This window comes from Paramisgurnus dabryanus, chromosome 6, assembly GCF_030506205.2.
Source record: "Paramisgurnus dabryanus chromosome 6, PD_genome_1.1, whole genome shotgun sequence".
NCBI lineage: Eukaryota > Metazoa > Chordata > Actinopteri > Cypriniformes > Cobitidae > Paramisgurnus > Paramisgurnus dabryanus.
In genome coordinates, this window is record NC_133342.1 from 21,990,528 (window position 1) to 22,014,485 (window position 23,958).

The following is a 23,958-nucleotide window of genomic DNA, read 5'->3' on the forward strand; positions in this document are numbered from 1 at the left end:
GTTAACCCCTAATAAAAAAATTAAATTCTCTGGCGGAGGGACTTTGTGCATGCAGAGAATCGACAGATCTTGTTCTAACAAGACCTGGAGGCGTTGCAAATATTGTGGCGCAGTGACACGACTTCCTCAAAAGGACTTTGGTATTTCTGAAGGAGGGGCTTCAGAGACCCAGGAACTCAATTGCCTGTTTTTAGAAGAATGGAAACAGCGGTGTAGGATAAAGATTTTTTTAACTAAGCATGAACACGTTACAATGCACCCCATAAGCACAATCAAACCTTCAAAAACAGTTGGTTTACCACCACTTTAACCATAACGTTGTGTTTTTACTTGCATTTTACCAATTGCATTTTAAAGTGTGTGTGATCTAAACCAGTCAAAGATTGGATCTGTCATACACAAGAATGTGAGGAATGTTCCCCCTGAGTTTTATGTTTGATCTGGATCCAGTTTGCAGTTATATAAAATGTAGTTGCAGCTGCAAAGGTCAGAACATGTCAATATTCTCAAATTTGAGTCGGATGAGAAAGCCCCCATATAAACCGCATTCCTTTCTATTCAAAGTCTCCAGAGATTCAGTCCATTTTCATGGAATTGCATGTTTTACCACCAGTTCAATGTGCTGTCTTCATCCACCCCAATGCTTTTGCCAGATGAAAACAGTGCACATTTTTGGTCTCATCATTAGCATGATGTCAGCTAATTATGGGTTAAATTCTTAGAAGGTGTTTGCAACCCTCTACATCGCTAGTACACTCTCCAAGCGCTGTCTTTTGGTTTACAAAACAGCTTGGCTTTAACAGTAGAGGAAGGGGAGCTCAAGGGGGGACTGAGGGGGAGGAGAAAGGCGGTCCCTTTCAGTGCCAGAATGAGCATTTCACATTGAGCCATGAGTCATACGAGTCCTTCTCCCCTCAAAGGATCCCCGGTGATGCCAGCCACTGACTGCGTGTGTGAATGTGTGTGCGAGAGAGAGAGAGAGAGGACGAGAGCGAGAAGCCTGATTGTGTGTCTGGGCGTCTAAAGGAGTGAGCTTTTTGAGACCGTGCATCCAAGAGTAAAAGTAAAAGAGGTGGTAAGCGGCTAAAGAATGAGAGAAGAGGGCTGAAGCTGCATCGCAGGCGAGGCTGAGAGCTCGGCAGCTGACACAAGCTCGGAGACACGCGCAACGCGCTCAAACCTACCACCTGCCGAAGCGACACCACCCTCCTCCCTGTTGGTGTGCGGCCACATGCGCACGCAGCACAGTGCCGGTGAGGTGGGCGTCCCGCTGGCAGGAGGGGGCTGCATCAGTGACAGCAGCGGCAGGGGCATTTCAGTGCAGTCACCTGGCTCCGAGTCAGACTGCAGCCCCGCTCTGGGACTGACTGGAGGGGTTAAGGCGTTGCGAGGGGTCATGTCCCATTACTGGAGTCTGGAGAGCCTTCACTCCACCAATGGTAAGACATAAGCAGTTTGTGGTTTGCTGGAGTTGTACTTCGGGCTTGACATGACGCTGTCGTGGAATGGTGACATTATCCTTCTGAAAGGTTTTTGTGACGGCTCTTGTTCATTGTATCGCAGCCTTTCGGTTTATGTGGTGGCATTGTCTTCGGCCAAAAGGAGGTATCTGAAAGAGCTACTGTCTCTATGCAAATGTAAACACATGGTGTTTCTTGTGTTTCTGCGTTTAGCGTGTCAAAGCAACAGGAGTTTGATTTTGTGTATCAGACTAATAGGCTTCATGTCTGCCGTTTGCATGCTCTATGTATAGATCCAGATACTTTGAAGGCAGGTTAGTTTGGTGCTATGGCAATCCAGATGAAAACGATGTTTTACAGCTGAATGAACGAAGATGTGCCACCACTGTTTCTACTGTCTGCATCCTGCTCGCATTATTGCATTACTGTTACGGATGTCGTGTATTGATCAATAGTCTTACTGGATCGTAATTGGTTAAGTGGTAATGTTGTGGAAGGCTCTGTCAAGTGAGCGTGTGTGTTCACAATGTAGATGGATTGCTTAGGAGCAAACCATTCCTAGCGATGTGACAGCATTCCTTGCGTTCACAGGTACACATAGACCCTCGAAGGAAATAATGTCAGTGCAAAATTACCATGCATTAAGCTTGACAACACAATGCTAGTATTAAATAATGTAGCCTATATACAGTATGTGAGCTGTACCTTAATATTCAGCACAACGTATTTGTGGGGTAAACCAACACGGCTCTTAAAATCCCTGTTTGCCTCATTGAATGGAGCTGATATATTGATTAACACAGATTCTTAAGTTTCCCTACTATAAATAAAGCACCTTTCTTTATCTTTCTTTGCAGTAAGGGATGTTTCATTAATACTTCCGTGCATCAGTACCTGTATAGTACAACTGTGCAAAACGAGTGAGCTGATATTACTGTAGATTTTGAGCAGTATTTTGCTCTCATTATCTTCTCTCAGGGTTGGCATGGTGACAGACAAGCCAATGACCATCAGCCAAGGTAGCACTGATGTCACAAACGGCCATGGCTACCCACGTCAGCTGTAATTTGGATGTTTTTCTCATTTTCTGCGTTGTCTTATGAGAGATGGGATGTGACTTTTCCTCTGATAGAGAGAAATAAATGGTCCACTGTGCGCCGGAGGCAATGGCTACAGACATTTCAAACAGGGCTGTCACCTCGTCACGGTCCACTGACCTCATTATAGCACTCATACACTGTTCGGAGCTGATCACAGAACAGTGGAGAAAATACTGACACGTGAGAAACATTTCAAAACGTTCAAGCACATGAGAGATAGGTCAAATAAGGAGAATCTCAAGGGAGTTTTTTGACATCTCCTAGGATTGGTACATCCTACACAGGAAGTTCAAGCCTGACTGGATCTCCAAAATTAAAATTCTGTCTCATAGCTTTATTCTACTGCAGTTCTAGGTTCAGAATGACATTCGGCTAAAAATCGACACAGAATCTTATTATTATTATTATTAAATATTCCTGAATCTGTGATTATGTGACCCTGTCTGTGATATCCAGGCTAAAGTCTCACTATCTAATTATGAGCATCAAAGTTTGCTTTCACTTTAATTTAAATCTTTTCAGTCAGTAAATATTAAAGATTTCAAGATTATATTCACAAAAAAAGTTCTTTACATTTTGTAAGATGATTTAATGTTAAAAAGAGACTTTACCTTGGGTTTTTTTACAGGCAGTGTCACATATTTGATTGTGCAGTATGTTTCATAACATTCTTGTTTCTTTTCATCTTGCATACTTGGAACTTGACACATTTGATGGGCTTAAGGGGCTTTTGAGAGAGGTGCAGGGTGGGCCGATGGTAAACACACGTAGAGCGGCTGCAGGTGTCAGTTGCAGCGCAAAAAAGGCTGTACGCAGTGTAAACCGTCTTACAGGATATGTCACCGCCACCCATCAACACGCCGCGCTTCTGCAAATCCTCCCGTCTTCTGCTTTCAATATGAAATGCACCCTCACTCGTTTCTGAGCTAGAAATAGAAAGTCTCAGTTCTTCTCAAAAGCATTTTCATTAAAGTCTTAAGTTTCCACTCTGGAATAAGAGCAGATGTGCTGCTGTCCATGTTTTCTCTCGGGGTTCATTTCATCTTAGGGTGGAATCTTGTGACCTCCCGGCGAGAGCTGGGTCGAGTGATGGAGACCAGCTGAATTAGTCATTACTTGAACAATTGTTGGCTAATCCTCATAAATGAATTTTACTCATCTCAAAACAGAATTAATTTAATTAAATGTGCCACACTCAATAGGCGATGCCTTTCTGTTTTTCATAATCCATCAGTTTAGGTGCTAATCCAGTTAATGTGCATACAGAATAGGGTGTCTTCAGCTTGTGAAGACGTGCTAACCCAGTCAGGCATTATCAAAGCTGATGGCAATCAGACAGATGGTGTTTCATTCACACCTTTTTACATGAACTTCAAGCATGCAGCACTAGTCAACCAACCATGCTTTTTTTGGTTTGTGGTATACAGAACAAAAGTGAAGAGATTGTGTTTGACAAGACCTGGTGTGAGTGTTAAGTCTCTGAATAGATTATCCAGCATATCACCATGTATTCCTAAAAATTAAGTTTCTTTAGCAAAAGAAGACTCTATTGAAGAATATTTTTTAGGTGTTTATATGGCTGTTTTGAGAACAGTGTTTAATTAGTGATTCTTATTACACAGCTCGTTGAAATGCTCGATTCTGATTGGCCGGTTGCGACATTTGCCGGTTTGTTATTTCCATATAACGACCACTTAATGCTAATAACAACCCGGATGCAGCAAATCATTTTGACAGAGTGAGTTTAATATTACCCAAAATTAAATATAAATATGTCTTTTAATAACATATATGACATTATATTTGTTTATGATTAAACCAAATAGCGTTTTCGTGACATTCAAATGTCTTACGTAAATGGGTTTACCTCTCAAAAGGGCTGCAATTATTAAAAATTAGCAAATAAAATATTTCAAATCAATATTTAATGTTTCTTACAGTACTTATGAAGTAAATATCCATGTAATAAGCAGGACAATGTACAGGCAGCCGGTTGTTATCGCAAAATAAGCCCCTTCAGTGTGATACAAGACCTTTGCTTCGTGTCAGGTCCTGATCACATTGTCTGGGCTTTTTTCTGCGATACCACCCGGTTGCCTATACATTATCCCTTACTTGTAAGGGTAGCCATCACTTTTACTACACTGAGGGAACCACATAGCAATGCACTAAAAGACATTAACCATGGCTTAGCAACTTCTAGCATCAAGGCAGGTGTAGGAGATGCACTCATATTTTTAAAATATTCAAATCTGCTATGTGATGATTCCCCTGGTTTCCATGTCATTAATGGTTTAAAAGAACCATAGTGTACAGTAAACAGAAGGGTATTTCTTTTTTTGTGGAACTTCAACAATGTAGTAACAGATATCAGACTGACATTTTGCCCAATAGTATCGGAATTTTGTCATCACTGTTGCTCTACCCAGTGTTTGCAAGTTTGCACTGTGACACAGTTGCTAAGTTTACCATGGTGTTTTGCTGTGGGTGAAATGGCACTGCTGTGTAATTGTACAGTGCCGGTAACTGTACAGCGACAATGAAGTGATGCCTACACGGCAACAATGTACCACAACACTGAGCAGAGAAATTCTCTCCATTGTGTGAACGCCTCAGCTTGGCACTTAAACAGATTCCACTTTGTCAAACCAAACACCTCAAATTCAGCCTTTTTCTGCATGCTATAAATTGTTAAGAGAGAAGATGCCATATTAGGATTGGTATATGTTTTGGGAAGACAGGTGTTTTACTTCTATACTTCTATACTAAGTGATTTCTTTGTAGGCAGGATGTCAGGTTCCCAACCCTAATTCCATACTTAATAGTCACTGGATAGAGGGAGATATCAGCATATTTTCATTTCCTCGTGGAGACATTTTAGACATTCCTCCGTTTGGGTCTTTGAATAAACTTTCATCCTGTTCTCAGGGTTAGTATTAATCTAGACAGATTACTCTCACAAACATGTGTGGCATTGATATCAGTATGTCATAAATCAGAAGTTAAAAGAGGGTCAGGGTGGATGTTTTGCTGGTTGGAAAAGAAAAGCGTTCATATGAATCTACTGTTTATATAGTTTTAAGAAATGTATGTGACCTACAATCTAGAAAGCCATATAAAGTCCATCAGATTTTCACAGAATTCAAGGCTATTACTGATAAAATTATATGTTTGTTTATTAAAGATAAAGTATTGAAATATTAAAATAATACCTTAGTCGAAGGCGTAGAGACATCTTTATACTGCATGTTGATTTCAATGAAAAGTGTAAACACTATCAGGAGATTGAGCTTCCTGATAATTTTAACATGATTGCAACCATAATGCTAACCTTAAAGGAAAACACCACAGTTTTTCAATATTTTACTATGTTCTTACCTCAACTTAGACAAATTAATACATACCTATCTTTTTTTTAGTCTGTGCACTTAATCTTTGTACATCGCAGCATGAATGTGTTAGCATTTAGCCTAGCCCCATTCATTCCTTAAGATCCAAACAGGGATGAATTTAGAAGCCACCAAACACTTCCATGTTTTCCCTACACTGTCAGAAATAAAGGTACAAAACTGTACCTTTTCTGTCACTGGGGCTGTACCCTAAGTTTCCGTTTGGTACCTTTACAGGAATACAAAACAGAATACAATTTTGGGTAGATTACCGTACCTTAAGGACCTACATTGTTAGAAAAAAGTCAAAATATGTACCCTAGCTGTCAGTGGGGCAGCAACCTTGAAAAGGTAATTGTATGGACCATTAGGTACAGATATGTAAACATTTAGTACCAGTATGTACCTTTGAGATACTAATATGTATTTTTGAGGTACTAATAAGCTCTCTTTGGTCCCAGTATGTACTTCTGAGGTACTAAAATGAAATCCTTAGGTGCAAAGCTGTACTTTTTGAAAGGGTAAAGCCCCAGTGACAGAAAAAGTACAGTTTGTACCTTTATTTCTGAGAGTGTATTTAAAGACGGTTACATGAGTAGTTACACCAGTAAGTATGGTGGCACAAAATAAAACGTTGCGAATTTTTAAGTGGATAAAAAATGGGAACTATATTGTATGGCGGAAGAGCACTTAGTTTGCAACACTTCGACCGTGGTGCGCAGTAACATCATCACTCCTGACTACTCCCCCTCTCACTCAAACTTCCATCAATATTACTTCAAACCGAGGTTGAAGTACTCCAAACTAAGTTTTACAAGTCGCTGTACAAAGATTAAGTGCACGCATTGAAAAAATATAGGTATGTATTAATTTGTTGAAGTTGAGGTAAGAACATAGCAAAATATTGAAAAACGGTGGTGTTTTCCTTTAATGGTGTGAATATAAAGGCAAGAATATCAGCTTGCTTAAATAATGGCAGGGAACTTGTTTGAAAGCAGCATTATTTTTGCAATTCCATTCTGTTGAGTCTCGAAGTTTTTTGGTGATTATGTTTTCAGATACTAAACAATTTGGCTGATGCTTTAGTATAATACATTTTAACATACTTTAATACCTCCTGTATTGTAAAGCTGTGAGCACCAAAAAAATATGTGGGGCAAATCTTGATGATATCTAGCAAATGATCAATTAATATAGTCAGCTAGCCTTTTTACGCAGTGAGAAGACAAAATCAGATAAATCCTCTTTACCCATGACCCCTCTGTTTTCTGTCTGACCAACACTTCACCCAGAATTCCTCCCCCAGCGTCACACTGTCTGGACTCCATCAAACTATCTATGGAACCTAAGTGCATGTCAGTATTCTTGACATAGACCTTTTCAGCTTAAAGTGAGGAATATGCAGCCTTAATTTGTCAGTAGACGGCATGTGCCTGTCTTTAGTGCTTATCGGTCCCTCAAGACATACCAGTGGGTGTCCACGGCTGTGCTGTGCTAGGCACGGCCTGCTCCATCTATACGCTCACTTTCCCTTATATTGCTTTATCTACCAAGAAGATTTCTTTTAAGTCTAATTTCCGGCTACTTTGTAGTACTTTGCTTAACTAAAATTAAGTGTGAGCATGTGTGTTGCGTCTGAAACAGAATAAGAAAAACATCTGGAACGCTGTTGTTAATTTTCCAGACTAAAAAAGTTACAGAGTTACTGAGGTTTTTGTAAAAAAGTATTGCTTTTTAAAATGCAATTTCATATGTAATAATTGGATTTTATTTATTTATATTAACCACAGTTAACAATTCTTCTACTAGTTCATTTATAATAATTTATTAGGGCTGTACAATTAATTTATATCAGAGATTATGACCATGTCTATCGCAGTTATCTAAATGTAAAAGGGATAAATGGAGCCATAAATTAAGTTATTACATAGCCAACTAATACAGTTAATAAATTCTGATATTTAGCTAATAAGTAAACTAATCATAAGAACTCAGTGATGATTTTATCATATAAATTACTTTGAGTGTGAGGTCCACCTCAGACACATTTGTCTGATGACTTTGGTGTTGAGTGAGTGTAATACTTTTTAAGGTCACTCACAGGGCCTGGTGTCTCATCTCTGATACTCAAGGAATGTCTGATTTCCCAGTGTGGATCTTATCTGTAATTCACACACTATCTGTCTATTATAGTCATAGGCTCTTATGATGACTCTTCATCATGCCTGCTTATCTATAGCTACTGATTAGCTAACTTCATTATTTTCATAACATTATTATAACACAACATTCATTAACTACTATCAAAACTTTTAAAAAGCTGTCACAAGCACAGTTTTCTGTTTCTGTAGTTTTTATTGACTGCTCCAGCCCGTTTAAGCTCTCCACTAGAAAGTAGACTTGACTCAGAACATCTGTTTCATGTGCCCAGACTAGCAGAAGTTTTGCTCATATTGTGTTATATGTGCAAGTATCAGCATACATTCAGTGCTTGCTTAGCTTTTTACACATTTTTTTCCTTTACCCACACATTAAGCAATCTGACCTGTGTATTTTTTCAGTTCTGCTTTAAACCATAGACTTTAAAATTATGGACATTATGTCCATGACGTCACCCGTAGGTTTCTGAAGAGCATTTTTTTAAGCCAGTAGTTTCCGGAGTCTGCCGTCACCATCTTGGCACACTCTTAGAAAGGATATGTTCAATTATAACACAGAGATGTGTTTATTCTGGGACAACACATTAGTTGTGTTGTCCCTGAACTAACACTGATTGTGTTGTCTTTAACACATCTGTTTTAAGAGTGTACATATCCTAATAATACAGTAGAGATTTGATACATTTCGTTTGTTCAACATTTTGACACTGACACTTTAGGACACTGTTGAAGTGTTAAAACAAAGTCAGTCATGTGAAAATAAGCTTATGAGTTTTTCTAGATGGGCCCTTTGGGTATAGATCTGCTTTCATCTCTTTGCCACTCTAAGCCCATTTCTAAACCAACTCTTTACCTGCTATGCTTTATTCTGTTGTACCCACACGCAGTAAAGATGTACATTAATCTACTGTATTTCTTTTGGGAAAAGAGTGTGATAAATATAGATTTATTTCAATAAGCTTTGAGATTTTATTGCATTGATGCAATGTCAGGAACAGTGAAATGTCTATGCTTGTGTCTTGTTCACTGGCCCAACTGAGAGTTGAACTCAAGATGTATTTAAAGGGATAGTTCAACCAAAAATTTTGGCATCTTTGACTCACCCTCAATGTTGTTCTTAACCTGTATACATTCATTTTTTTTTCTGCTGAACGCAAAGAAAGATATTTTTGTAACTAAACAGTTTTTGGGCACTATTGACCTGCATAGTATTTTCTTTTCCTATTTTGGAAGCCAGTGGTGCTCCTGCTTACTGCTTTATTATATAATAAGCTACTTGAAGATGAGTAAATGATGACAGAATTTTCATTTCTGGGTAAACTATGCCCTAAAGTACCGAAACGTGCATCCAAAACTTAATTAAACATTAATTTACTATGAGGAAAACAATGATACATTTCCTATTGCGTGGGCATTCACAGAAAGAAAAACATCTTGCTTGATATTTCTTGAATTTACTGGAAATGAACAAATATTATTTGTTAAGGTGTTTGGTATTGAAAAGGAAGACATTATGTACTTTCAATAAGTATGGCTTATTAAGGAAACTCCTATTATATGGCTTATTATAACAGTAAGTTGCAACATATAAACATGCAACATGAGATTTGAGACTTGTAGTAAAAAATTATTAAAAACTTGAATTCTTTTAGTAAAGTAAATTGTTGAAACAAACATTTTTCATATGTTACTTAAAAATGCTGAAGTGAAATTGCACATACATTTTCTAGATATTTAACCTTCAGTCTAATCTACTGGGCTTCTGTTACTCTGCTTTTAATGCGTTCCTACATTTTGATGACTATTATAATGGAAGTTATATCCTTAATCCTTAAAGTGCATGTGGATTAAACTGAGTCGAAGTCAGGGTCTGCATAGCTCAGAAGTAAATTTGAAAAAGTGGGGCAACTTTATCTGAGGATGTAAACTTACAGTACGATGAAGCAGGTCAGTGCGCTTTTACAGTCCTGCCTGTTTGATCTTCTAAATTATCCTCAACAGATCACGAATTGTGTGCATGTATATATGTGTGTGTGTGTGTGTGTGTGTGTGTTCATGGTGCCCTAACCTAGTTAACCAGAAAAAAAAATGCACGAGTAAACACATAAGTCCCTTTCACACATACAGTCTTTACTGGTAATTTACTGGTAAATTGCAGTTAACATGTCATGTGTGAACAGAACCTTTCCGGTAAATCAGTGCTCCCAATTTACCAGTAAGACAGGTTGTAAGATTACCAGTAATTTACCGGTAAGCGCTATGTGTGAACGAAAAATATAGGATTACCGGCATTTAGAATGGATGACGTCAGACCGCGCTGACAGCTCGGGCCAATCAGAAAGTTTTTTATACAGATGACGCGTTTACCCCCGCACTGTTTACATTCGTTTCCACAGACATGCTGCTTAAAATTCAAGCACACCTGAAGTTAACATTCAATTCAATTCAATTTTATTTATATAGCGCTTTTCACAATTGTCAATTGTGAACATCCACATTTCTTCACCAAAGTTGTTTAAAACAGCTTACCATCCATTTGCTATATTGCTGACGTCCTTAGCACACCATCTGTGAAGCCTAATTTCCAAACGCAGGTTCCGTTTGACGCCGCCTAACGCAATTTGTTTTGTCACGAGCAACTTCGCGACCGTTTGCCACAGATGTGAAAACAACAAAATACGGACCGTGGATATTAAGTCATAACTCGCCATTGTTTACAAATACGACACGGACGGAGCTCGGCGGCCGCGCGACACAGGTAACTTCCGCTTTCTCTCCGAGTTTACCGGTATTTTGATACTGATGTGTGAATGATGTCTTACTGGTAAAAAGACGGAACGTCACTGCATGTGTGAACAGCACATTTTTGTATTTACTGGTAAATTCATTCTGGTAAATTTATGGTATTTTACCAGAACTACTGTGTGAAACAGGCTATATACTGTAGTGATTTTGAGGATTTTATCCTTATTTATGTCTGGTATACAGTTGGAAAGCAATTTTGTGAATTGCAATAAATTGTATACAAATATAAATATGTAACAAAAAAGAGTTATGTGATGTAAAAGGATGTATTCATCAGTCAAAAATTAAGACAGGATCATTATTTATATGGTAACACTTCAAGTAATTTAGACTTTAAACTGTCAGTTTACTGAATAATTTCAGCATCAAACACCTATTTCAGGTCTGCAAAAGAACTTCTTAAGACTCCTAAGACAAGAATCTTAATATAAAAAAAAAATGAAACCCTAGCACTGTCCTGCTTTCAATCAAAAGGCAGCATTACAGTAACACATTAGAATAAGGTTGTAGTTGTTAACAAGTAGTTGATGATTAGCTAACATAAACTAATGATGAACAAAACTTCAACAGCATTAACTTATTCCCCACCAGACATTTTTCTGAAAAGTTAGGGTTAGATTTTCACAAAAGTTTTACAAAATGCCTTCCAGGAAAATTTTCTTCTAAAATATATAAGCATACAAATTTATCAAATGAAAGAACATAGCCCTCTACTTTCAGACAAACAGACAAACAAACAAACTAAATGGGAAAAAAACGTTTCATCCTATCTCTATTTTTTTCTCTGCTTAGAGATCAGATTCAAAATAATTATCAAAACATACACAGAGTTTAAAATTAGTAAATAACGTTTTGGCTTACAGTTTTTTCATAAATTGGTTAAAGGAACAGTATGTCAGAAATGTATATCAATTAATCATAAAATGGCCCTGATATGTCACTAGACATTAGGAAATCATTTTCATTTCAAATACTTATATCACTGACAACAGTTGTCTGGCCAGGATATTGTCATTTAAAAAGTGGAGTTGCAGCCCTCTACTGATGTTTATGTTGTCATTTTGTGATTGCAATACCAGTTTTGGCCATAATCCTACGTACTGTTCCTTTAATTGCGGCATTTAGTGGATAATCTGGCTATTGTAGATTAACATAAAAATTAATTTTGGCAATGGAAGTATGGCAAGAATCAGCAGTGAAGCAACACAGACAAAGTTATTTTAAAAAGTTGACTTTACCAGCATTTTTAACACAGCTACCAGATCCATGTACTATAGTCGAGTGGATAGAAGACGTTAGCAGATGGCCAAATATAAAGTTGCCCGATACATATATACGTATATTAGTATATTATATTAGTGCAACCAAACACAACAACCAGGGAAATTTTGATGCTGGGAAATCGTTTTAATAAACTTTCTGAGTTGCTAACACGTTAGAAACACTGGGGAACAACACCACTTCCGTTGCCGAAATGCTCGCGCAGGCTAATTGATCGCGTGGGCTGTAAAAGGGTCTATAACGTCCTGCAAGTTTTGTAGCCCCGCCCACTGGTTCACGTGTAGGAAAATAACACGTGGTGCAAGGCAAATCATATGCAGCGTCTAAGCAGCAAACATGCCTTGCGGAAGAACACAGTTGCTGTATTTCCTTCCCTGGAAACCTAACATTAGGAATGCGTGGTTGAAGTTTGTTTTTAATGAAGTTTCAGCTTTCGTGTGGAAAACAGAGTGTTTGTTTACTTCATTGTACCACGGATTCATTTGTAAAGAAGCCTCAAGTTGATGCTGGATTTGCAGAAAGACTGTAATTAAAAAGCAATGCTGTTCCATCAATATTGGATCTGACAGGAATGGCACAGCAGTTTTATGTGAGTAAAACATTTTAGTAAGTTACTATGTGTCACTGTTGCTTTGTTAGAGATCGCTTGACATGTCCTGATCTAGCACCCAGAACCTTTTGTGGCTCGAACATATATGTGTTCAGCTGATATTTTTCCACATTTAAGGTTTTCAAAACAGTTGCCCGCATGTAATGAGAGGGAATGAAGCTATCCAATCATTGCAGTGGGCACTTACTTCCAGGTCTTCGATGTGGCCCGCCCATTAAAACAGATCATTTCTCGAGTCTCAAAACCCAGTTGCATAAAACTTTAAGACTAGTCATAAAAGTTAGTCATGAATTTTTTTCTTCAAGACTGATCATAACTGTTTTAAGTATGTTACATAGAAAGATAGATTGGTCTAATTTAAATCCAAATAATAAGACTGATTAGCCCTAACTAATTGCTAGTTAGTCAAAATCATTCTTAAGACGCAGTCTTAACGTCACGGCTATGTTTATGCAACCGGCCACAGGGTACCAAATGGCCAATTACTTATTACTTTAGATGTTTTTGAATGTAAAAACTATGCAAATGCCATAAGTAAACATCACACAACTGTATAGAACAATACAAATAGCCGATTCATTGCCCCTTTAATTAATCTGAGTTCATGTTCATTTTAGCATTTACTAATACATTTATAAAATCGCGTTGTAACACTTCAAATTAATTCATGCACCATGAACTAACATGAATAACTGTATTGACATTAACTGACATGAACAGGAATTAATATATGTTGAAAAATTATATTGTTTGTTTATGTTAATGCTTTTACTAATGTTTACTAATACAGCCTAATTGAAAAGTGTTACCAATTAACTAAGAAATGAACAATATGAACATAACATTTATTAATCTTCTTATTGTTACTTAATACTATTAATTGTCTTTTCATGTTAGTTCTTTTGTACATTAACTAATTTAAACATATACAATTTTTTCATTTAAAAGATTAACATTAACTAGATGATGACTAGAAGATTAAGGTTAACAAAGGGCTGTTAAAGTTTTCATCATGTTAATTCCTGTTCACTAACGTAGTTATTTAACTAATGTTACGACAGAAAGCATTACTAACACATTAACACCTCAGATTTAGGGAAGTAGAGGGGCAGTTCTAGACAGGATTGTTTAGGTTACCCCACTGTGACCGTCTGACTTTCAGCTCTGACTCTATTTAAAATCATGCTGCCCTGGAAATGCTTATCTCTGTCAAATGCATTAATGTGCTGCTGTGTCACTCTTTGCTTTAGGCCACACACTGAGCCGAGCGCCTGATAAACAAATCAGGCCCATTTGATTCTTCCATCTCGCTAATCAATTTACAAGCTTTCCCAATTAACCTACATAGAATATAAAATAATTACATACTTTTTCACACATACCAGCAGTTTACGTTGTAATAAAAATAAATCTGCATTTACATCACCTAATAGTTACATTGCAGTAACATTGCAGAATCAAAGATTACAGTGAATGTGCCCTCATCTACTTGAATTGAAAAAGTCATTTTATTACATTCAGTTAACAAATGCAATTTATTTTACTTGTTTACATATATTTCACAGTCTTCTAATGCATTAGTGTCTATACAAAGGTTCTCTCTGAGGTGTAAATATGAGACTATCTCCATTTCTCTCATCCATTCATTATAAATGAGACAGGCTTGTGGCAGCCAGGTCGGCTCTTCCTCACCGGTCCACTGCGCAATAATAAATAACAGCAGTGGTGTCTGTGAAGAAGCCACCCAGCAAATAGACTCTGTCTGGTACCTTTATAACATCAAACACTTGCTCTGTTGGGACCGGCCACACTGAGAATGTGTTAAAGGGATAGTTCACCAAAAAATGAAAATTCTGTCATCATTTACTCACTCTCATGTTGTTTTACATCTGAACGAGTTTCTTTCTTCTGTTCACAAAAGAGCATATTTTGATGATTGTTGGTAACCACACAGTTGCCAATACCCATTTTAAACAGTTATTTACTACAGTTTAGCCTATTGTCAGTTATTAGGCAGAAAGTTCATTATGTTCTACACAAAAGAGTGAATTTAGAACATTGCAATGAAACATGTTTTTATTGTCTTTGTCACAAAGTGTGATATCATGACTGTGATGTGTCATATACTGTACAGTAGAGTCAGTCTGACCCAGTAACAGCTATGTGGTATCTTCTATGAGCACTAAAAATAAAGTTTTTACTAATACCATCATACCAGGCAGAAAATGTCACATGGTGCCTTTTTGTCCAGGGCTTTCTTTGATGTGATTTAACTTCTTTAACTCTGTGGACCCTGTACCGGGTCCAGAATTATCTTATTTTGACTTAATATAAAATATTCCTGTAATTTGTAATGGTCTGTCATGGACCCAGTAACACATATGAGATACTGTTTGAAAGCTTAGACTCTCTACTTTCTGCAGATATGCATCACTTTGACATATCTTTTACTGTAAGAAAGTTATTTACAATTAATTTACACCATCACCCCCCCGATATTTTTTAATATCTTTTAATATTCATATATTTCATGTTTTTCAAGTATGACAAACATGGGCAAGTCTTATATCAAATGAAAGCTCTCAGTCTCAGGAATAAGTCTGCAACGTTATTTTTGTCCTATTATCATCACCTATCTAACAATCATCGAATGAATAATGAGGTAAAAAATTGTCTTTTGTAAACATATGGGAAACTTGAGTGTGGACTGCCTCAGATAGCACATATAGCCACAAATGATACACCATCTTTTATTTTAGGTCCTACTCTAAACAATGAGTCCATTCACAGCATTTTCTTTGGTTGTGTGCATAATTAATCCCTTGCTATTTATTATATGTGGAAAACAAAAAATTAATATTTATATGAAAAATGTATTTTCGCACACTTCAGTAAAATGAGTCTGCTAGAGCACACAGAACCAGAGTTATACACTATCAAAGATAGTATTTACAACATAAAAAAAGAAAATTTGGTGTTTTAGCATATGAAAAACCACATAAATAACACTATTTGTCACAAACAACAGCTTTTTATGTAACTTCAAAGGGATTTTTGCAAAATGATATAAAGATATTGCATTTATTCCACTGTATGTGGTTATGGGAGCACTTCAAATGTTTTTAGGCAGAAATTGTATACCAAAAGCGTATTAGTCCTCCCATCAGTTGGAGTAAAATAACTTTTGCATTTATTATGACAGAGAAAAAATTCCTTTTTCCTCTGTAAGCTGGCAATTGCTGGAATCAAACAAAACTGTCTGCAGGTTTCGTTACCACTCAGGGCCAGAGTTATACACTTTTAAATACAGACTTTAGAAAAAAAACATCAAAAAGCGCCTATTTATTTTTGTGCTTATTAGAGAACTGACAACACATACAACCATGTTTAGCACTTTTAACAGTGTTTTATGTAATTTCAAAGGGTTTCCTGTAAAATGATACCAAACTTTTGTATGTGCACCTCTGCATGTGGTTATGGGAAGCTTTTGAAACTGGGTAGGCCAAATCCAGGCGAAAATCCCCAAAATAGCCTCAGTTTGTGAATGAGATGTGACTGAAGTAGTACAGATCTTGCTTCAAGCTATGCAACCAAAGACAGACAAATCTAAGTTGACCATGAAGCAGTTTTATTAGGATCTTCTCTTAGACACAGGATTTTGTGTTTCTTGAACACCTGAGTTTGGCACACGTTTTAAGCAACTTTGATCCACCTTGTAAAAACAATCTATATATGAAGTGCGTCTTTTTTTATCAGTCTCTTATGTTTAGAGTCGGTAATTTCACTTTAATGGCAATGAAAAGGTTATTAGTCAGTAATTGAAATTACTTATTTTCACAAATGTCAGTCATTTATTTAGTATTTAACAAATTTAACTGTCTTTCGCTGCAGAACCCTCTAACTGTTCATTTACACCACCACCGGCAAGAGCGTCAAAAAAATGCTCTGGCTGCCCTACCAACGACACTATACACTCTTAAAACGAATGTGTTAAAAAACACATCTTGTGCCTAGTTAAGGACAACACCACTGTGTTATTTTTGGAACAACACACTTTGTGTTGTTTAAACACATCTTGTATTGTCCCTTTTATTTATATGAACTGTGTTAACACATTGTTTTGTGTTAAACTATTTAGCACATTATGTGTTGTTTTTAACACATTATTTGTCATTTCGTGATTTTGAGTTCAAATAAATAGAAGGGACAACACAAGATGTGTTAAAACAACACAAAGTGTGTTGTTCCAAAAAATAACACAGAGATGTGTTAAGTTAATGACAACACACTAGATGTCCTTAACTAGACACAAGATGTGTTATTTTAACACATTCGTTTTAAGAGTGTAGAAAAATATTAGTAGACGCTCTGAAGATTAGGGCCATTCACTGGAATCCTCTGAAGCGGAGGACTTCTGTTGGTTTCTGCCTTCCGATTGGTTGCCGCCGAACCGTGTCATTGCTCATTATCGTAAAGTTGACCTGATTTCAACTGTCCTCGACCCTCAAATCGTCCAAGACGCGCCACGCCAGTGCATATTGAAAATGTGATGCATCTGGCTGCCACATTCGTGTTAAGTCGTATTCAGGTTCAAGTACTCACAAGGGACCCAAGCTTGAATGTGATCTATGATCTTTTCATCTTCTCTGAACTTTGAGGAGTTTGCTGAAAAATCGGTGTGGTGTTTAATGGATTCTGCCAACAAAGCGGTATTTCTAAATGCCCAGATGCTGGGATTAAGTATATTTGATGCAATTGTATTTAATGACCGTATAATACATGCGAACATCATTATCTAATTTTTTGACGTAGGTTGCATTTAGCTGCTGTTGCGTCTGAGCCCTTTATATACAGTATATCAGCTTTGCTTATACAACTTTGATGATACAAGTGGTGTCATTCAGTTTCCTGGCTGGGAAACAATTGCGTAACCTTACACTCCCTGTGGTAAACTTTGTTGACTCATCTGCAGACCATGAGATCAGTTACATGTCACATGCTAAATCTGGAGTGTTGATGTGAAAATGTCTAAATTCTAGACTTAATAACTTTTACTGTACATTTTCTCTAAAAGAAAAGTTCAACTTTATTTTTTGCAAACTCTGCTTTCGAGACTCTATGGGGCAGTTTCCCAGACAGGGTTAAGATAAATCCAGGACTAGGCCTTAATTATATTATGACATTCAAGTAGTTTTTTAAATAAGGCAGCTCAAACATGCAATTTAGTCTGCAACTAGGATAATTCCTGTCTGGGAAACTGCCCTATATCCCAAAGGTTAAAGTATTGGAGACATTGAGTTTTGTGTTTATTTTTCAGCTTTGGTGATAACGGATGGATCACAGGATAAGTCTGGCCTCGCTGATGAGGTGGGGAGTGAAGATGACCTGTACAATGATTTTCGCAGCTCCTCCAACCGTTTCGGACACCCGGGAGGAGGAGGAGAACAGCTAGCCATAAATGAGGTTGGACATACAACCTGATTTTTACAGTTTGCTTATATTTACAGATAGTACCTGTTACTTTGTCTATTGAAGGACTAAAAATATGTTCCTTTGAGGTACTAATATGTACTCTTTGGTATCAATATGTACCTCTAAGTGCAAAGATGTACTTTTTGATAGGGTACTGCCCCAGTGACAAGTAGGGATATAATTTTTTTTATTCTGACAGTGATAACAAATTTAATTGACTTGAGAATTGACATTTAACTAGACTGCTTGTTTTCAGAATAAAATGTTTTTAAGATTGTTACAACCCTGGTTCTTTATCAGTCAAGTCCTTGTAAACTCTTTACTGCTAGTATAGTTTACATTTATCTTAGAGAGAATATTGTTCTCTGCATTCAGTGGCAATTGATCCAAAACTTTCAGCTGGTAGTGTAGCTAGGATTCATAAGGAAAGGGAAACTGTATGTTGCTGCTGTGTGGACGTAGCCATTGTTTTTGTATCTGAGAGAGTAAATTACCATTTGAATCCATCAGTTTCTATCCTGAGGCCTGAGACCAGCAGAGTGACCTGCTACCACTCTTCTTCTCCCATTATCTTTTACATGACTGAAGATGACTTTGTGCCGTAGGAAGATGCTATTATGTAAAACATTTTCAGCCTCTGGTTAGGAAATATGCAGTGTGTCAGAGTATGATTTATGACTGTTTTGTATCGTTGCAGAGCAATGTACAGTAAATGCAGTCAGAGTTTCAGTGAGAAACAGCAGAAAAATCTAATCAAAGCCGCGGGGAGCCCGATGTGCACAGAGCTGCACACAAGCTTTGTGCTGATGCTGTTGTTTTTATTATTTTTGTCCTGATAAGGGGCTCTGAAACAAACTGATGAGGCCATTGCAAGACAGGTCAAGTGTCATTGTTTTGCAAGGGAGCTATGGATTTGAACAAACACCTGAATAAGCCTTTAATAAACACTGATGTGACACAGTCTGTGAAAACCTAGCTAAATTCATTTTTTGCTGATTTATGGGATATTAAAATGATCCTACATAATATAAAGAAAATTCTGTTTTATTGAATTATTGAAATCAAACTTAGCTGCTCCTAATCTCATAATGATAAGACTTTATCCTGCATTTGACAGACAGGGTCACAGATGAATGATGCATATGTCAAATATTGTTGTTTATTGAGGACGTGTGTTTTTAACAATCAAAAGCCTTAAGTTTCAGACTTGATTTTTGCCTGCCATATGATACATTAGATCAGTGGTTTTCTAACTTTTCGGTGCGCTGCACCTTTGCCCCCCCCAAAGCAAATACATGACATAAAACACTCGAAAAATCGACATGGTGCTGAAAATTCTGTTTAATTGCACAGAATTTATGATAAATTAATGCCACGCCCCCAGTTTGAGAACAACTGCATTACATGAAAAAATTCCATACATTTACATTATATAAGAACTTATGACATATTTACATTTATGTATTTGACAAACGCTTTTATTTAAAGCAACTTATAGTGCATTGAATTGGAAAAAAACATTATTGGTGTGCATTATTGGTGTGCATCTTGAGACAAAACAATGGCACTTATATATGTCAAGATATGTCAGTGCAGGATATTTGTTTTAATCAAGACAGCTCAAACATGCATTTGTCCGTCTCTAATGGCTCTTTTCCATTGCATAGTACCCAACGGTTTGGGTCAGGTCGAGTCAGCTCATCTCACTTTGGTTTGATTAGCTTTTCCATCGCGTTTAGTATCACTTCGGAGTGGGAGGGATTATAGGCATGTGGTTATATTTGCCCTGCCTACTGCTGTGACATCATACAAGTGAGAGCCTTGTTGTACATTTCCATACATTTATTTATCCCATACAAATTTAAAATTGATCACCACAAATAGATGTTTGCACATCGCGTTTATCAATAACTCTTTCTCACATGACAGTTTCTTTACAAACATACGTGGCGCCAGTCAACTCGCTCCGCTGAGCTTCATTTAAGTTGCATTTAAGCATAAATGTGGCATGCGCTTCGCAAATGTGTCGCCATAAACTGAAAGTCTGGAAAAACTTATTATGGTTTTCCTGATTCTCAACCTGTGGATGTTTTTCATCGCTAAGAAGGAGTTTGGGAACGTACAGCAAAGCACAGATGACAACAGGTTTACTTGAGACAGCGCAAGCTAGCATGAAGGTAAAGCTAATCTTTTACATTATACCTATAATGGTGGTAGTGACGATTCTCTCAGACAGTGATCTACAGTGTTTTCGCATCAACGTTTTGAAATCAGCTCGGGTCGCTTGGAACCCCGACCGAGGTGGTTCTAAAAAATATTGGGTACTACATAGACACAAACCGTGGGGTACTATGCAATGGAAAAGCGCCATAAATGTGTTCCCCTGGGGATCAAACCCATGACCTTTGTGATGCTTATGATAAAACAATGCGCACTGTAAAAAATAGAACCGATATAGAAACTGTAAAATTCCGGGAGCTGGTGTGCCGCAAAAATACAGTAAAATAACGGCACAATAAATTACAGAAATTTTCCGTAATACAAAAATACAGTTTTTTCTGTAATTTTACATTAATACCTATTTAGCCACAGAAACAGATTTTTGAGTCCCTATCGAAATACCCCACAGATCATTGGTTATAGCATGTCCAAAATGCCCCTATTTGGGAAGGGAGCAAAAAACACTGTTTTAATGTGTGTACCTTTAAATGCAAATGAGCTGTACTGCCTTTCCTCACTTACTAACAGACAGCGAGTGCTTCTTGTCTCAGAAAATAGTAAACAACGTGCTAACAAACACATTTAGAAAAGCTTTTGGATAAAACTAACCAGTGGCCATAGGCAGGGCTTTATCAGTGTGACATCACATTAATAAGAGCGTTAAAACAGCATATCTAATGAGATTGCTTTGGTTTAATGGGGATTAAAAAAGAGATGGTGTTTTTTATTAAAGGTTGTTGTGATCACACACTGCAACACACATTTATGTCAAACACAATATAACAGTGGATTTTGCATAATATGTGCCCTTTAAAACTAGTATCATGCTGTATGACAGTGTGCATAGGACATGAGTAAAAGAGAGACAGCAGGTTAAGGGAATCAGAGGCCTTTACTAATCCCATTAGCTCTGCACAAATGGATGTACGGGGAAAAGGCGTGTGAGGATGACTGCCTTAATCCAACATCAGCCTGGGTCAGGAAATAAAAAGCTCGAGAGCTGTTTTGAACATCACAGTCTTTAATTAATATCTCAAGCTGCGTTACCGTCACCATAGCACTGCCTTAAGAAAACGGGCAGGACGTGCTTGTATGCGGACGGGAAGTGTGTATGACGGACAGCCAGTGCAGCCAATGAGCAGCTCGAGTCATGACGGGATAGAAAGGATGTATTACACTGCATTCTCTCGCCACCCTCCCCCCACCCTCCGAAATGCTCCTGATGCTGCCTCTAAGGCCGGCCTCCGCTACTCTGGTATCCTGGATACGCTCCGCAGCACTGCCACCTCATTGGCTAAAAAGGATAAGATGAAAAAAAATAGGAGGAAAAACAGAAGTCAATTCAGAGAGATGGATGGATGGATGGTTTTTGCTAGTGCCGCTAAGAACAGATGGAGCGTCCGTTTCTTGCACTCGGGTTTAAATGAGAACGCAAAAGAGATGTGCTTTCACGTGCTCTAATCAAATCCAAGGGAGTTAACACAGCCGCGTATTTAAGCAGCGCGTTCTTGTCGGAGGAAAGCGAGCGCGAGGACAAAGCGAAGAGACACCGGGGGTCAGAGAAAGAGAGAGACGGAGAGAAAATTAAAAAGGAGACGAATAGATGGAGGCGGAGAGACACATCCACCCCTGCTCCTGACATCAGCAGCGCACGGGGAAAGAAACCAGGAGGAAGAGAGGGCGCGCGCGCGACAAAAAGAGCGAGAGGGACACGAAAAGGAAGTGAGCAGGTAACTGTGGACGTGGAGGCTCCCACCGCCCCTCACGCTCCCACTCCCACCGCACTTCAGGGAGAGTACCGAGCAGAACCCGAACGCGAAACCGTGTGCTGTCGCGCGATCCTTCGCAGACCTCTAGGCAAGGGGGGCTCCGGCGCCATGGCTCGCGGAGGCCAGCGGACCTCATCTCGGCAGGGCCTAAGTCACTTCCTGTTACGTTGCAACCTCAGCCCAGAGGCCCAGAAGTTGGTCGTGTTCGTCATCATGATGTTGCTGGTCATCATCAACGTGGTACTGATGTTTCTACTGGCCTTCCAGTAGAGCGCAGCCGCAGTGAAGAAAAAGTGCGAGAGGGGAGGGGTGAGGAGGAGGAGGAGGGAAAGTTAGTCCCTCTCACTCACTCGTGGATGGGTTTTCAAGATGCAGACATCACAGTGCAGGTAACTGGAATGGGAGTGACTGTGTGCGTGTGTGTGTGTGTGTGTGTGTGAATAAGGGGGAAGTAATATGCTGAGACAGCATGGTGTTAAATATTTACATGCTTGTCAGATGGTGGTAATACTGTGAATGACTTCTGAGTGGTTTGTGAAAAGAGGTTTGGGTCACTCTTTAGATGTTGTGTGGTTTTTAGAGTATGAAGGCAGTTTTCGGTTGTTGAAATCTCTGAAGGGCTTAATTTGTTCATTTTAAGCTTAGGCTTAATGTTGATGGCTATCTGTAAGTATCTATGTTTTGAGTAGTGACAACAATAAATATAATGGCTCCCTTGTTGATAATCTAATGGTTTTGGCCTGTTTCAACCTTTGTTTTATGACTAAATCCACAAAGAGACATGTTCATATGCCTATTGACAAAGTGGGGACATAGTTTGTTTAATTGCACAGAATTGATAATAAATGAATGGCACCATCTTACACCCTTTTCCCTGCCTGTGTATTTACTGCAATAATGGCCACAGCTGAGCACAAGAAAAGTAATTTAACAAACAAATGAATCTCAGTCATCTACGGATTAATTAGCATCCTTCATTTGTTTTTGTTAAATATTTGTACGACATCTTGTATGCCAAGTCTATTTCTGGTAGAGTCTCAGATCGAACCAAGATGCTGTAACTCACAGGCCGTGAAGAGGAGGCACATAGGAACGTATGGAGGAGTGTCGCTAGGCAACAGCTGTGGTGATGAGAATGCAGCGCTTTGGATTCAGGGGGTGTAAATTCAGCCTTCGCTGTCCATTACTGCGAGCAGACGCGTGGACAGTGAGCTGAGTGTTATGATACTGTGTGGATGTTTTATTATTACATCAGCAGCGCCGTCGTACATCACATTTTGCTGCACTGTTGAGATATGGCTTGCTGGAGACCGTTCGGCTTGCCAGGATTCAGTTAATTTTCTGTATAGCCAAGCTAAATAGTGTGGTAGTATATTATCCTGCTTTTTTTCGTTGCCAAACCAATCCTTGTAAGCAAACGCTGAAAATTAAAACGACTGGTCAAGGCCAAGTCCAAGGGCTTAAATTGGCAACGTTTCCTTCAGTAATACATTCCAGTTTGTTTTTGGTTAAGTGCAAGGTACAGTTGTTATAAATCATTGCTTGATAACCAGCAATGCTACTCTGAGATGCTGGAATGGATTTTGCAATGAATTTGTGTCTTTAAAGGAAAACACCACCGTTTTTCAATATTTAACTATGTTTTTACCTCAACTTAGATAAATTAATACAAACCTATCTTTTTCAATGTGTG

General features: G+C 38.2%; 1 protein-coding gene across 10 annotated transcripts in view; it reads left to right on the forward strand.

The window, feature by feature from the left end:
* Positions 1 to 23,958, forward strand: part of arhgef4 (Rho guanine nucleotide exchange factor (GEF) 4) — an 85,689-nt gene that overhangs the window by 54,334 nt on the left and 7,397 nt on the right. For 7 of the 10 annotated variants that reach the window (XM_065276075.1, XM_065276074.1, XM_065276080.1 and 4 more), the window contains one exon: positions 18,122 to 18,267. In XM_065276075.1, the coding sequence (XP_065132147.1) occupies positions 18,122 to 18,267 (146 nt within the window). Of the gene's footprint in view, positions 1 to 888; positions 1,440 to 18,121; positions 18,268 to 21,188; positions 22,655 to 23,958 lie in introns of those variants that run through there. The other 3 variants (XM_065276081.2, XM_065276082.1, XM_065276083.2) reach the window with 3 other exon arrangements.